The sequence below is a fragment of the Pygocentrus nattereri genome, chromosome 28, assembly GCF_015220715.1.
Source record: "Pygocentrus nattereri isolate fPygNat1 chromosome 28, fPygNat1.pri, whole genome shotgun sequence".
Lineage (NCBI taxonomy): Eukaryota > Metazoa > Chordata > Actinopteri > Characiformes > Serrasalmidae > Pygocentrus > Pygocentrus nattereri.
This window is the reverse complement of record NC_051238.1, coordinates 19,516,098-19,531,001: the sequence shown is the minus strand read 5'-3', so window position 1 is coordinate 19,531,001 and position 14,904 is coordinate 19,516,098. Positions and strand designations below refer to the sequence as shown.

Sequence of the window (14,904 nt, the reverse complement as noted above, 5' to 3'; positions counted from 1 at the left end):
CATCTTCACAGAGTGAAACAGTAAAAGTAATAAAAACACACACAACATTTACAGTTTAGTATTTTATTGTTACTGACAGTAAGTTTGGGGAAGCGTAAAGGAGATGTCATCTGATGTCATCTGATGTCATCTGAGTTCACTAACTAAACTGATTAAAAAAAATAAAAAATCATAGAAAGAAATACAAAAACTTTTAATCCAGGAGAAATTGTGTTCAGTTTGGAGTACTGTTACTTTATTCCATTGCATTGCTGATTGGACTGACATAAAACAAACGGTTCCCTGTCAGAAATGTTAAGAAAGATGTGAAATTATTTATTCAGGATGACTGATTGTGACTGACAACCTTCTCCATACGTCTGTACCAGTTCTTAACTTTGGTGTTCTCCATCATGTCATTGAAAGCCTGAAGACCTTCCATAACCCTCAGAACACCAAACACTGCCTGTGCAGAAGAACATAAAACATTAAGACAGATTGAGTTTTACAATTCACTATGTCTACAAATGTGTGCAGCCAAAGACATTTAGTACAAGCTTTGCCTGTATCCTAGTCCAATTTAATTCCTCTCTTTGAACTTGAACTCAGTTTTCTATAACAAAAACAACAATCTCTTACCACAGCAGATTAAGGTGTTTTTTTAATTCATGGCAACTCAAAATGGAATTTCATCCATTAAAAAAAATCGTGTTGTGTCTCCTAAATTCACAAGTGGGCACTATTAAACATTCTTAAAAGTTCATGGTGTTCTGGGATTGGAAGATGGTTGTAAAAAAAAAAAAAAAAAGAAAAATTCACACACTAGTGAAGTCCAGCTGTCATTCTAAACTAAAATACACAAGCTGCATGAGTGAAAGTGCAGAAAAGTGTAGAAAAACAAAATCTCTAACTGGTGCTAGTACCTGCAGTTGCTGTATAGTGACACTTCAGCTCAAATTAGCAGCTGAAATGCTATTTTAATTCTTTCAAAATGACTTGATATTTACAAATATCTGAATAAAGTCAGATCTTTTTGTTGATTTATGGTCAGCTATAGCATGTTCTTACTTGTTAGGTAGATGTTGAGTGCATTAAATTATTAGAAACTCCTGGCCTGAAACATACCAGGAGCCACTGAATACATATACAGCTTTACACATTCAAGAGACATTTTCTACATTTTAATGTGCAGTTTCTCAAAAAAAATATAGCGAACATTCCAATTTTATTATATCAAATTAAATTGACTTTATTAATCATGAATTAATTCATTATCAAGCAACTAATCATACCAGATCTGCAAGGTTGGGACTCTCTCCTCCCATGAACAACTTCTTCTTTCCAACTGCTGCCATCCAGTCGTTGACAGCCTTGTAGAGGTCCTGTCTCACATCCTCCTGCAGGTTATGTCTAGGTTATCAAGAAAAGAATATGCAGACACAACAACTTTAAGGCAAAAATGAAAAGGAAAGAATGAATGTAGTTTAACTTGTAACATCATAACACTAAAAATGACCCCAAAACGCTTCTTTGAATTAACTTTTTTTAAGGAGTGTAATAACACAGCATATCTTATTACATGGCTCAATATGACCTTCCAAATCCAACAAGCACAAGTATCGAACAATACATTGAACAAACTGGAACAAATAATGTATTCAGTTTAATTTAATTATACTGCATGAAGTATAATCAAATTAACCCATCAAGCCCACAATGACCGCAGACCCTCTCCCTTTTGAAAAAACCTGAATTTGTCTTACCTTAAAATTAAGAGCAGGGAGGAAAAGCACAACATCATAAGCATATATTAGCTTAAGGCTAAAATGCTAGTTGTGATTATCTGTAATAAACCTAAAAAATGGAATTTTAACAAAGCAGATTTTCAGGCATGCCTTTTTTTCGCTATATCCAAAGACAACCATATGGTACTGAACCAAATTTTAAATTTTGTAAATTGTTACACTCTTACTTTAAGGTTTTTTTAGACGGCAGAATATCAAGAACACCAATTATCAGCATTTAAATTAAAAAGTAGATGATGAGCAAACGCTGCACTAACCTATTTTTGAGCCGTTTTGAGATGATCCACATTGCAGCTGCTCCAACATACTTGGCAAAAAATCCTTCAAATCTGCCAAACTTCCCTTCACGGACTATGTAGTCAAATGAAGCCAGAGCCTCCCCAGGTGTACGGTAGACATTAGGAGAAATAAGGTGCACAAGCCAATCATCTACCCATTTCCGCCACTTCATTTCCTCACTGAAAGTAAAAGCAAACAGCACTTAGAATATAGAATGCATGTTAAATATATAGCATGGACCAGGGCTGGGCAATAAAACTATAACGATAATTATTGCGATATAACTTTTCCTCGATGGAGCGATAAGAAAGGTTCAATACATTTTCAATATAATACACCACTGTCACACTTCCACATTCTACCAAAAGCCCTGGTTGCGTTTTCCACTGTAAGGAAAGCGACACTAGTGAGTCCGCCAGGAGTGGGTGCACTTCCGAGTTTATTGACGTGATTAGAAAGGGAGGGGCCAAAGTCTTTAGCAACGTCTGAAACGTGGAGTTCTACATTCCCTGTTTGAGTGGAGCGACCGGCAGTCACCGGCTGTGACCAAGTATGAATGATGAGATAAGTGGCATAACTACTGTCCTACAGAGAACTTAACTCTTACTGTTCATCCTAACAAGCTTTAGCAGTGTTAAGTCATGTCTGCTTCTCTCAACCTATGCGCTGTTACAGTGCTCCGACAGTCATATTTAAGGATTAGTGCATTCCCAAGCAACGAAAGTAAAAGAAAGAAGTGGGTTCATGTGAGTTACAGCCCTGATTTAAATGATAGAAACTGAGGAAGCTGTGAGGCATTGGAAAGCGGGAGAATGCTGTGCTGCTTTTCTAGCTGATAAACAGCCAACCAGACTCTCTCCCACTGTCCCACGAGATTTATGAAATGTTCCACCGTTTGACGAGTGCTTGTTGTGTTCCGATCATAAAGGATACTTTAAAACAGCAATTAACCACCCAGGAGCAAAACTCAGCCTTCAAACTTAAAAGAAGTAATGATTTGACATTTATTGTGATATGTATCGATGTCGAACAATATGATTTTTGTTTATTGTGACAACACTTTTATCGCCCAGCTCTAGCATGTATTAATCCATTTTGCATCACTTACTTTCTAGAATCCTTTTCTGGATATAGCTGCCCACAGTCTGCATCATTCACCATCACCCAGTACTTGTTGCCAAACTCTATGACCTCTTTTCCATGCTCATTTTTTGCCTTCATTTCAGGGTAACAGGCAAGAATCTGAGGAATTGTCTTCTCTCTAAGAAGGGGGTTGAAAGGTGTACATTAATCCATATTTCAGTAGTTTTTTTTCCCTACAAATGGGATCAAGCCTACACGTTTTTTCTATACATATTATGCAACTGTCAAATATACTTACTTGCTCATGAGATAGGTCATCAAAGCACTAATAATGACAGATGAGTCATTAAGTTGCTGGCAAAAAGGGAACATAGGATGAGATGGAGACTGACATTGGGTTTTTTCTTTTTTTGCTTGTTTGATTATTTCCAACTCAGAAGATTATAAGATACTTACAACAGTTCCATTCACCATCAGGATGGGAACTTTTCTGTAATCAGACCACTTGATTTCTTGTCGCATAACGGGATTAACCTCCACAGTTTCATATGAGATGCCATGGTAGTCTAAGAACACTCGTACTTTACTGCAGAATGGGCAGGTCTTGTATTGGTACAGTGTCAGCTTAAGATCTGTTCCAAGATCTGGTGCCTACAGAAAGGATTAATTTGCAATAGATACAACAGAATGAGTGATGCATGATCAACAACTGTAAGCTATGGATTCAAGCAAATTCAAAAGTAGAACTTCTTGACTATTACACGTTTGTAGAACAAATTTGACTTAACGATGTTTGTGTTTTGTTATATTTAAATTTATTTTAATTTTAAATACCATACCTGCAGCAAACACCTGATTTCTGTCAATGTCTATACCAGGAGACACTTGGGATAAATTATCGATTACATTTTAATTTGATGGGCCTCAGATAATTGAATTACTAAACTTTTTGATGAGATTCTATTGATCATCTACATCACTGAGATAGTCAAGAAAGGTACACACAGTAATTCTGACTAATGTTTAAGAAGAACTTTTCCTTGAAATTCTGATGCCGTGATATCTTAATGCCGTTATAAGATAAACAGAGTGGCTGTGCTGAGAGTAGAAGGACACCAACTGAACTGAAAGTAAAAGTCTGTAACTGGTACAAGCAGCTGCACAGTAGCTTACTACGCTACAAAGCACACACATTTGGTGCACTAGCTTGTCAGAAAAGTCTGCCATCTGAAGCAGATCAATATGGTTACCTCCTACAAAAAAATGTTTGCCCATTAGTGTTATTTAGATTATAAAGTTTGAACATATTGAACATATTAGGAGCAAAAATAGCCTAAAACGGTAACAGTAGACCACACAAACTACCACAGGGGGGCCACCAAGTGCTATTAAGCACAAAGCACGTGAAAATTGCCTCTGTTCATTAGAGTTCCAGGCTGCCTCTGGAAGCAACATCAGCTTAGGAATTCTGTGTTGCGAGCTTCAGGAAACTGCATATAAGCCTAAGATCACCCAGATCAGATGTGCAATGCCAAGCATCAGCTGGAGTAGTGTAAAGCATGCTGCCACTGGACGTTGGAGCAGTAGAAATGTGTTCTCTGGAATGATGAATCATGCTTCATTATCTGGCAGTCAATCTAGGTTTGGCGAAGGAGGGATAATGGCATGAGGTTTTCCAGAGTTTCGGCTAGGCTGCTTAGATCCAGTGAAGGGTAGTCTTAATGCTTTACATGAAAAGACCTCAGTGGCATTAACTGCAGTGTGATTCTCTTGCACCACAAAGAACATCACACGTAAAACAAAGACATTGCTGTTGTCTGGTACAAGAAAATCACACTGCAGTTAATGCCACCAACATCCATCTTTCATACAGTGAACATCAGAAATATTGCGTTTCTTTTACTCCTCAAACCATTATGACAGCATAGAGAAATCCAACTGTCTGCTAGCTTGTTTATGAAGACTGTGATATGCTCAGACATGGATTTGGTACTAGTGATATGAGTAAGGCTGTATGATCCACCATAGATGTACTGAGCCAGCTAATGTTCTGCCCATACTAACCTGACATTGAGTTTATCACCTGTAACTAGACGGCCTAGCATTTATCACTACACAGCTAAAAATTTGTTTACTTTTTAAATTATGAAAATGTTAGAAAAATCACAGCCGTGCTTTAACCAGCTGATAAAATTACATGTGCTGTTTTCCAGATACTGAGAATTCTGCCTGATAAAGTTAAAATTAAGATTAAAATGTGTGTATTGTGTTCTAATCATGGTCACAGAAATAAGGATTCCAAACTATCCACTCTTCTATTTATTTATTTATTTATTTATTAATTAGTGTTGATGGTGTTGAGGGCTTTAGCTACTGTGTGAAAGAGAGAGACGATCATTGATCACTGATGATCATGCCCAGTAGCCGCACAGTGAGAACTGAAATATTTGGCAGAGCTCTTTTTGATCAGCAATCTGATGATCATTTATTAAGCTATGGGTTAGAATCACTCGATTTGTTGAGTGAATTAGTCTTCCAGAATTTTCTTCTTGCGAGGGCCCATGCTTTTACTTCTTGCATTTAGCATCCAAGATATTTGGTGTTGAACCTGGGAGTAGATCCATCTCGATTTTTTTATTTTTATAAAGGGCATGCTTGTTTACCACCACCAAGAATGTTTTGCTAAAATGGTCTAACAGCTGATATCTGAAATTTCAGAAGAGTTATTAATATCACTGAGCACTACGTTGTTCAAAAAGTCTTGGTCATTAAAATGCTTAAAATTAATTCTAACCACCATCCGAGAGCCTGGCTTTGTTAGTGTTGCATCCGACAGGGCAGTGGCCACTAAAGCCAAGGGCCAAACACACCTATAGAAGTAACTCATATTTTTGGGATAAAATTAAATCTACTAATGTTGATTTAGTGGAGTCTTGCAAGTTTGGTCATGTTGGTTCTGCATTTAGTTGCATTACAGATTAGAGACTTCCTTCAAGTGACTGGACGCATTAGTCAACCAATTCTGATTAAAAGCACCTAGAGTGAGCATTTCTGATGCAGGGTTATAAAAGTATAAAGAGGGCATAGAAAGAGGTCTATAGATCCTAGCAAAACATATTTTTGTATCCCAGCAATGGAGAACATGAATGCTATGCATGTGTCCAATAACAAGGACTGGCATGAATGATGCGCACTGGTGTCCAACAGCAGGGACCTGCGTGAATGCCATGTGTTGGCATCCAACGGTGGGGAGTGATGTGAATGCCATAGGTTGGCATTAGAGCTGGGCGATATGGCCAAAAATGTTATCATGATAAATAAATTTATATCGTTCGATATTGATACATAAATATTGATAAATGTCAAATCATTATTTCTTTCAAGTTTGAAGGCTGATTCTTGCTCCAGAGTGGTTAATGGTTTTAAACCATCCTTTTGTCAGAACATGACAATCACTCGCCAAACAGTGGAGCATTTCAGAAATCTGTCATGGGAGTGGAAGAAAGTTTATAATTAGCTGTTTTAACCAGCTGGAACATTTTTGTTATGGTCATAATTTAAAAAGAAAACAACAACTACAACAGTGCTAAACTGTTTAGGTCTCAACAGGACATTTATCACACCAAGGTCATCAGGAGGGCCCACGAGATCATCAGGGACAGTACACACCCCCAGCATAGACTCTTCACACTCCTGAATGTGAAGTCCAGGACTACAAGACTGACAAGCAGGTTCTATTCACAGGCCATCAGGCTGGTGAACACCTCACTCACTACCTCTTCCCCTCTCCCAGTCTGAGCTGGTTTAACCTCACACTCAATAACTGCACCTTACCTACACTGTACTGCTACTGTTAGAACAACACTGTTTACATCTATTACTGCACAGAACAATATTGTTTACTGTTTACATATATTACTGCACAGAACAATATTGTTTACTGTTTACATCTATTACTGTGCAACTGCCTGTTCTGCTGTGCATATGACAATAAAACTCTTGAATCTTGAATGACAATGTGTGAGCAGGTGACCTAAAGACGATTTCTGAGGCAGACTGCAAAATGCACCAATCCAAGAAAGCAGCAATATTCAGTTTACTTTAACTGCAGTAAGCAGGGTTAGCAGGTGTATAAAGAAATCAATAAAGAAAATAAATGTACATTAGCCAGTCTTATGAACTTACAGTAAGATATTTATGCCTAATTATATATTATCAGCATAAATGTTTACTATTATTATTAATATTATTATTTATGCCTTAGTAGGTTGTATGTATACCTTTTAAAATAATTAAAATAATTTATTTTTACTAAACTCAGACTGTAATATGGCAACTAAATGCATTAACTGGGTTTAGTTTTGACAGATTATTTTATGCAATTTAAGCAACACAAGTGTTGATTTTTCTAAAAGGAAACCAAGTAGTTGTTCATTTTAAGAAACCAGTGACTGTCCTACGTTCTCTTTTGTTTATGTACTACTGGACTTAAATAAGGTCAAAAGCGTTTATCTGATTACTCAATTAATCAATGGGAAATCGGCTGAATACTAGATTATTAATAAACAATGTGTTCAAACTTCCACAAATAATTTGTTTTGTGAAGGTCAGTAATCATTCATACTTACCAATTAAATGTTTAACGCTGTTTTTTTCAATTACTATTCATTCCCTTGGAATTCTAAGGTTCTATGTATCTGATATTTTGTCAAATTTGAGCCTCAGGCCAAACGGAACGGATGAACCGTGTCATCAAGGCATTCCACTGCTTGAAGCCCTTTAAGCAGAGCTCCGTAGCATCTATGCTACTCACAGCAAGGAAATGTGCTCGAGTCCTTTCACGGTGATCTGCGCAAGGCTGATGCCCACGGCTCTTGAACTTGCTACAAGCCTCCAAGATTAGCTCTCAAAGCTAAATGGAAGGGCCCTTGTCACGGTTTGCTGGTCACAAAGGCAGCTGCAAAGCTTAAAACCCTAGAAATTTGGGAATTTTTTCATGTGACTCACAACATTCCATCTTCTCAGGACGGGTAGTTTGACTGCTTAGCTGAAGGCCTAGTGGACACGGGCGATTTAACAGTGGAACATGTTATGCTGGGATTTTTGGATCTGCTATTCCTGGTTGTGGTGATGGTAACAATGCAACACAGTGACTGTAACAACGCAATCATCAAATGGCTTTTTTAAGTGATTATTATCTAAACACCAAACTGATGTGACCACACCAATCACTGTGCAGTATGTCAAAGGTTCATCTGATCCTTATGACACTGGCCTCCATTCTGTGCTGATTATGTATTACACTCACCGGTCACTTTATTAGGTGTTCAGGTGCTTGTTAACACAAACAGCTAATCAGCCAATCACATGGCTGCAACTCACTGCATTTAGGCATGTAGAGGTAGTCAAGACAACTTGCTGAAGTGCAGCCTGAGCATCAGAATGGGGAAGAAAGGGGATTTAAGGGGCTTTGAACGTGGCGTGGTTGTTGGTGCCAGACGGGCTGGTCTGAGTATTTCAGAAACTGCTGATCTGCTGGGATTTTCACGCACAACCATCTCTAGGGTTTACAGAGAACGGTCAGAAAAAGAGGAAATATCCAGTGAGCGGTCAGTTGTGTGGACGAAAATGCCTTGTTGATGTGAGAGGTCAGAGGAGAATGGGCAGACTGGTTCCAGATGATACCTAATAAAGTGGCCGGTGAGTGTATATAAACACATGTGTGTGTGTGTGTGACTAGCAACTGTGCAAGACGTGGTAAACAACCAAAACTCTCACAATCAGATAAACTGATCTTAAAACTTCCTCATGGCTGGTTTTGAAGGGCTGTACTACTTGAAGAACCTGTACTATGCATCAAGATATGGCCTGCGAATGAAAGCACCTGTTAAAAGAGCTCCACCCTTGCTCCAGATTTGAAAAAGTCCATCCTTCCAACTGTGAGAAGACGAGCCAACGCGATGTGTACAAGGATGTGCAGATGTCAAGAAGCCTAGAACGCTAAAACCAGACACCCGAGACATGGGGCAAGGTTTTACGGAATAAGTTTTTAATCTAAATTTGTAGTTGTACTGACTGCAAGAAGCAACCAACCTCTAAGACTGAACTTTAAATATGTTTCCAAAAGTCATGGATACATATTCCTACACATTTGTTTGAAAAAGTGAAAGCAACATAGAAAAGAATGGAAGTTGTAATAATAAGACAATACTTAACTAACTAACCCCAGCAATTAACCGAGTTAAACCAGGCAAGTTTAAGGAGGGAAAACTACCAATCCTGCACACCTCGTCTTATCGGTGAACCTGCAGCCACTGCCCCTCTTCAAATACAGACGGTCTGAATTCTGTTGGCTCGATTCATTTTAATGTCATTCAACACAAACGGATTTGCTCGCAGTGCATCTTACACTTTAATTACAATTAACCGTTTACTCTGAACTCAGAACGGCTCTCACTGGATTTGTCTGACCACCCCTGCATTTGTACACGTCTGAGAACAGTGCACGCAAAAGGTTCTACAATACTCCCACGGTTCTACCGAATCGGTCCATCCAGGTCTACAGACCCACATTAAAACGGTCAGTAGACGAAGATTAACACTCGTCGCTCCAAACCAGCAAATAACAAACAGGCATCACCTTTGCTTCTTCTGCGAGGTGCTGCTGAAGGGTGAGTTTGACTGTCTGGTACAAACCGAATCCGAACCCGAACCCACCGCCAAAGATGAACGTGCAACCCAAAACCCCGCCGCCGCGCAGCGGCGCACAGGGCGAACGTCCCGCTCCGAACCGGCTGGTTCCGTAAGCTCTGCCCGCGGTTCTCAGAGGTAGAAGCGGTGCTTTAGCTTGGTCATAAACCAGGCGGCCAGCCCTACTGACCGCTCGCACACGGGCCGCAGCCATGCTGCCTTCACACGGAACCGAGAGGGCACAAACGCGCAGCTGGGCCCAGCCGGGTCATGAGAAGCCCCAGTGCTGCCAGCGCCTCAGTAAGGAAAGCGCCTATTGGCTGAGCTGAACTTCGCTAGAAGTCGCCGAATGACGCCATTGCCTCATTTGCATATAGTCCCTTTGAAGCGGTAAAACAAAGGAATGGCGGCGAGAGATACAAGTGAGTATAAACACCCTGAATGTGTCAGAACTACAAATAAAGTCGGAATAAATAAACTCGGAATATGGCTTTAATGCTTCGTCTAGACCCACATTACACAAATCAATTTTACCTAAATGACAAATAATTTTTACTTAAATTACATAAATCATTTTTACCTAAATGACATAAATCATTTTACTTAAATGTTATAAGTCAATGCTGGCCTGCGCTATTAAACGCTGTGAGGGGCGGAGCTGCTGCTCCACGTTCAACCCTCCTCCTTTATCCGGGCTGGGACCGACCGGCGAAGTGACCTTACAGAGACGATTTGGCGGTGACACTGAGTTTTTTGTTTTGTTTAGTTTTTTTTATCAATCAATTTTTCTTCAATTTTTCTTCAGAATAGTTGGCTACAAAGAAGGACTTTGGAAGGATTCTCTTACATAGAATAAAGGCATTATCTAGAATGATTTATCTAACATAAGTATGTCTGAAAAAATCATTAAAAAATTTAATAAAATCAAGTACTTTATCTGGAAAAACAAACACAATTATATTAGAAAAGGAGAAATGGTCAAATCCTTTGGTGAGGGTCTGAATGTGATTGACTTTAAATGTAAGGGTTCAGTCTGTGCCGCCTGCTGCCAGCAGAGGGCGACGGCAGCAAGGTGCCCAGAAGAACCGCGGACTAATCAGGCTAACTGGACACACCTGTGGCCTTCCCTTTATAAAGCTGTGGCAAAAGGCAGTGTTTGTCATACCTTTGTAGAGGGGTGACCGGTACGGTACTTAGGAAAAGCCAAAGGAAAAGCCAAAGGAAAAGCCAAAGGAAAAGCCAAAGGAAAAGCCAAAGGAAAAGCCAAAGGAAAAGCCAAAGGAAAAGCCAAAGGAAAAGCCAAAGGAAAAGCCAAAACCCACAAAGAGGTCTGAGAAGACAGTAAATGGCAAATTACTCACAAAAGGAAAAACAAGAAACCAAGCCATAGAAAAGGGGGTTCGCTCTAAGAGTGAACAAGTGAGGGGAAGCATAAAGCTTTCCTCTCATAATCCCGTCTTTTGTGTTCTCGTGATCTTTTTGTTTCCTGTTCTACTTGGCCTCTGTTTGTCATTCCCGTGCTTTTTTTCTCTTGTGCACTCTAATGGCGCAGTGGTAGCACCGCAGACCGTCAACCATAACAGTAACGTTCGAGCCTCAGTCTGGCTGCCTTGTTAACGGCGACTGCGTATCCCGTTACCTCTTTGTTTTTGCTGTGCTTCAGTTCTGCGCTTGGGCCCGCCGTCCCATGACATTGATATGATTGGTAGGATTACAACGAAGTGCTTCGTCATTTCAATGAGATGGGCATAGTGTCTGGTTTACCCCTCCTAGTAAAACCGGAGCGGTGGGCAGCCCTATCCATAGCGCCCGGGGAGCAGTTGGGGGTTAGTTGTCTTGCTCAAGGACATCTCAGTCATGGACTGTCTGCACTGGGGATCGAACCTTCCAATCACGGGGCCAGTTCCCTAACCTCAGCCCACAACTGCCCCAAACTGTATTCTTTCCATAGTATGTCCTTAGTGTATTAAAGCTGACACACATTTTTCTCCGCACACAATTACACTGAAGATGAATAGACTTGTTCTTATTAATGAAAAACTAATTTAGGAATTGGATGGAAAAGGGTATTTTTGTCAAGTTTACTTGTATAGCACTTTTTACAATGATGTTGTCACAAAGCAGCTTTACAGAAGTTTGAAAACATACAGTTAAAATATATATCCCCCAGTGAGCAAGCCAGAGGCGACGGTGGCAAGGAAAAACTCCCTCAGACTGGAGGAAGAAGCTTTGGGAGGAACCAAGACTCACAAGGGGAGACCCATCCTCCTCTGGTCAAACAGTGTTTACAGTTTAATAAGCTAAATACTAAATTGAAACTAGGAGGATCTCTGTTTGATGTCTGGACGGGAAAACTTTAGAAACTGCACTGGTAGAGGCGGTCTCTGACTGAGGCGGTCTCTGCCTGAGTCTTTATGAAAAGTGGGTGTGAGCTGAAACAGTCCCATCCTATCTCAATGCTGGTACAACTGGATGGCACAGTGATGTAATTGATGGTGTTCAGCAGGATGGGAGGGCAGTCATTATCTCATAGAGTGAAGAGACAAAATTAGTTCTGCTCAGGTGTATGACTGTAATAAATGATTTCCCCCAGAGTGTGGGTGGTGACTCTGGCAGGTCTAACTATAACAGCATAAACTAAAAAGAGAGAACCAGAAGGTAGCATAGATATGAGAGAACCCTGAGACATTGGGATCCCCCCACTCCACTGTGTGATCGCGTGAAGTGGTGGGTCAACAGCACCAACATCTCAGTTTACCATAAGCCTCTATGCCCATGAACCCCTGGATCTCCTGCCTTTATCTAAAGGGGAAGGCTAATTATCAAAATCTAAACTAAACAAATGTTTTCAGTCTAGACTTAAAGGTTGAGACTGTGTCAGTCCCAAACATTAACTGGGAGATTATTCCACAATTTGGGGGCTTTGTAAGAAAAAGCTCTTCCACCCATTGAAGCCTTCTGAATTTTAGCAACCAGTAGAAAACCAGCATCCTGGGATCTGAGTAAGCGAGGCGGTTCATAATAGGAAATAAGATCTTGCAGGTACTCCGGTGAGAGACCATGCAGGGCTTTATACATCAATAAGAGAATTTTATAGTCAGCATGGAATTTGATAGGAAGCCAGTGTAACGCTGATAAAACTGGGCTGCTGTGATCAGATGTCTTGGTTTTAGTGAGTACTCTAGCTGCAGCATTCTGAATTTACTGAAGTTTATTTAGGTTCCTGCTGGAGCTTCCTGACAACGATGCATTACAGTAATCTAACCTTGAAGTTATAAAGAAATGCTGTCCTTGTAATATTACCTATGTGTTGATTTAAAAGTTAGATCAAGATTTTTAGCTACTGAAGTTCTGCAGCATCCAGTGTCTTATATCTTTTACACAATCTTCTATTTTATTTAATCTGGATTTATCTTCTGGTTTGGCTGATATGTACAGCTGTGTATCATCAGCATAGCAGTGGAAACTAATTCCATGTTTATTTATAACTAAGCCTAATGGTAATATGTATAACATGAATAACAGAGGACCTAAAACAGAACCCTGTGGAACTCCGTATTTCACTATTCTATAATTGGATGATACATTATTTAATTGTATGAACTGAAACTGGTCAGTGAGGTAGGATGTGAACCAGGATAACGCTATTCCTGTGATTCTAACCATGTTTTCTAATCTGTCCAAGAGAATAAAGTGATCTATAGTGTCAAAAGCTGCACTTAGATGAAGTATTACTGGAAGCGATACGTGGCCTTGATCAGAGGCAAGAAGATAATTTATGTTAACTAGAGCCGTCTCTGTGCTGTGGTGGGGCCTAAAACCAGATTGGAATTTTTCATATGTTCTTATGTAGATAGGAAGGGAGTTGCTGGGCTACAGCTTTTTCTAAAATCTTAGAAATAAATAAGTTGGAAATAGGTATGTAGCTTGACAATTCGCTCGGGTCAAGATTTGGCTTCTTTATCGAAGGTTTAATTACTGCTAGTTTGAATGATTTGGGTACATGACCTAGGCTAAGAGAAGAATTAATTATTGTTAAAATGGGCTTAATTACAGCTGGTAGTGCTTGTTTAAGTTTGTTGGAATCATGTCAAGTGTGCATGTTGCAGAATTTGAGGAAGATAATTTTTTCTAGTTCTGACTGAAGTGTAACACGTGGGCGTGATGATGAGGCGGACGCATGTGCTGAGAGAAGTGAGCCTTATTAGGGGCAAATCCATTCTCAGGGTTAAGACGGTCCAGGGTCAAGGAGCCAACACAGATAGAACTATGGGCAGACATGATAACAAGGAACACGGACCAAGCACAAAAACACACAACGGAGGCCAGATGAATGACACTAAACAATACCATACAAAATTCAAACAAAGACCAGGGAGACCAGGAAAAACACAGGGCTTAAATACAGGGACAGGTAACAAGACACAGCTGGTTAACAAGAGGGTAACGGATGAAAACAATCAACGGCAGGGTCTGGAAACAAGGGGGCAGGACCGGGAAAGAAGCAAAACAAAAGCACATGGACTAGACCAAAACAAAAGCACATTGTCATGATTGGCTCGTCCTAATCCTGTCCAAGTGGACAAAATGTTTCCAGTCTCTCTTCTATAGCAACATTTTTGTGTTTCAGCCAAACCAGATGATGGGTAGGTTACTGGTATCAGTTTAACTTTTTGTCTAATATTCTCGATTTTGTTATGGAACGTCCATGAAATCATTGCTGCTGTAGTTGGCGGGTATTTGAGGTTTATATCCTGCCTGGTTTTTGGTAAGTTTTGCGATTGCGCTAAATAAGACTCTAGGATTGTTTCTGTTGATTTGGATAAGTGAGGACAGGTATGCTGAGCATGTTTTGATAAGTGCCTTTCTGTACCTGCTAAGGCTGTCCTTCCAAGCAGAGTGAAGTACTTCCAGCTTGGTTAGTCGCCATTTTCGCCAATTTCCGTACTGTCTGTCTTAAGGTGCGTATTTCATTGTTGTACCATGGAGTACCATGTACCATTACATCATTTTAATTGTTATAGGTGCAATGTTCTCTAAGGTTGATCGGAACATATTTTGTAGGCAG

The 14,904-nt window shown here is 39.9% G+C and overlaps 1 protein-coding gene across 1 annotated transcript; it reads right to left on the bottom strand.

Moving 5' to 3' along the window:
• Positions 1 to 213: 213 nt before the first annotated feature.
• ptgesl (prostaglandin E synthase 2-like) lies at positions 214 to 10,133 on the bottom strand. Its single transcript, XM_017719095.2, has 7 exons — positions 9,787 to 10,133; positions 3,603 to 3,797; positions 3,445 to 3,500; positions 3,172 to 3,324; positions 2,042 to 2,242; positions 1,272 to 1,389; positions 214 to 445 (listed from the first exon to the last, which is right to left on the bottom strand). The coding sequence occupies exons 1-7, from the start codon at positions 10,048 to 10,050 to the stop codon at positions 320 to 322; spliced, it is 1,113 nt and encodes a 370-aa protein (XP_017574584.1). The 5' UTR covers positions 10,051 to 10,133; the 3' UTR covers positions 214 to 319.
• Between the last annotated feature and the right edge of the window lie 4,771 nt (positions 10,134 to 14,904).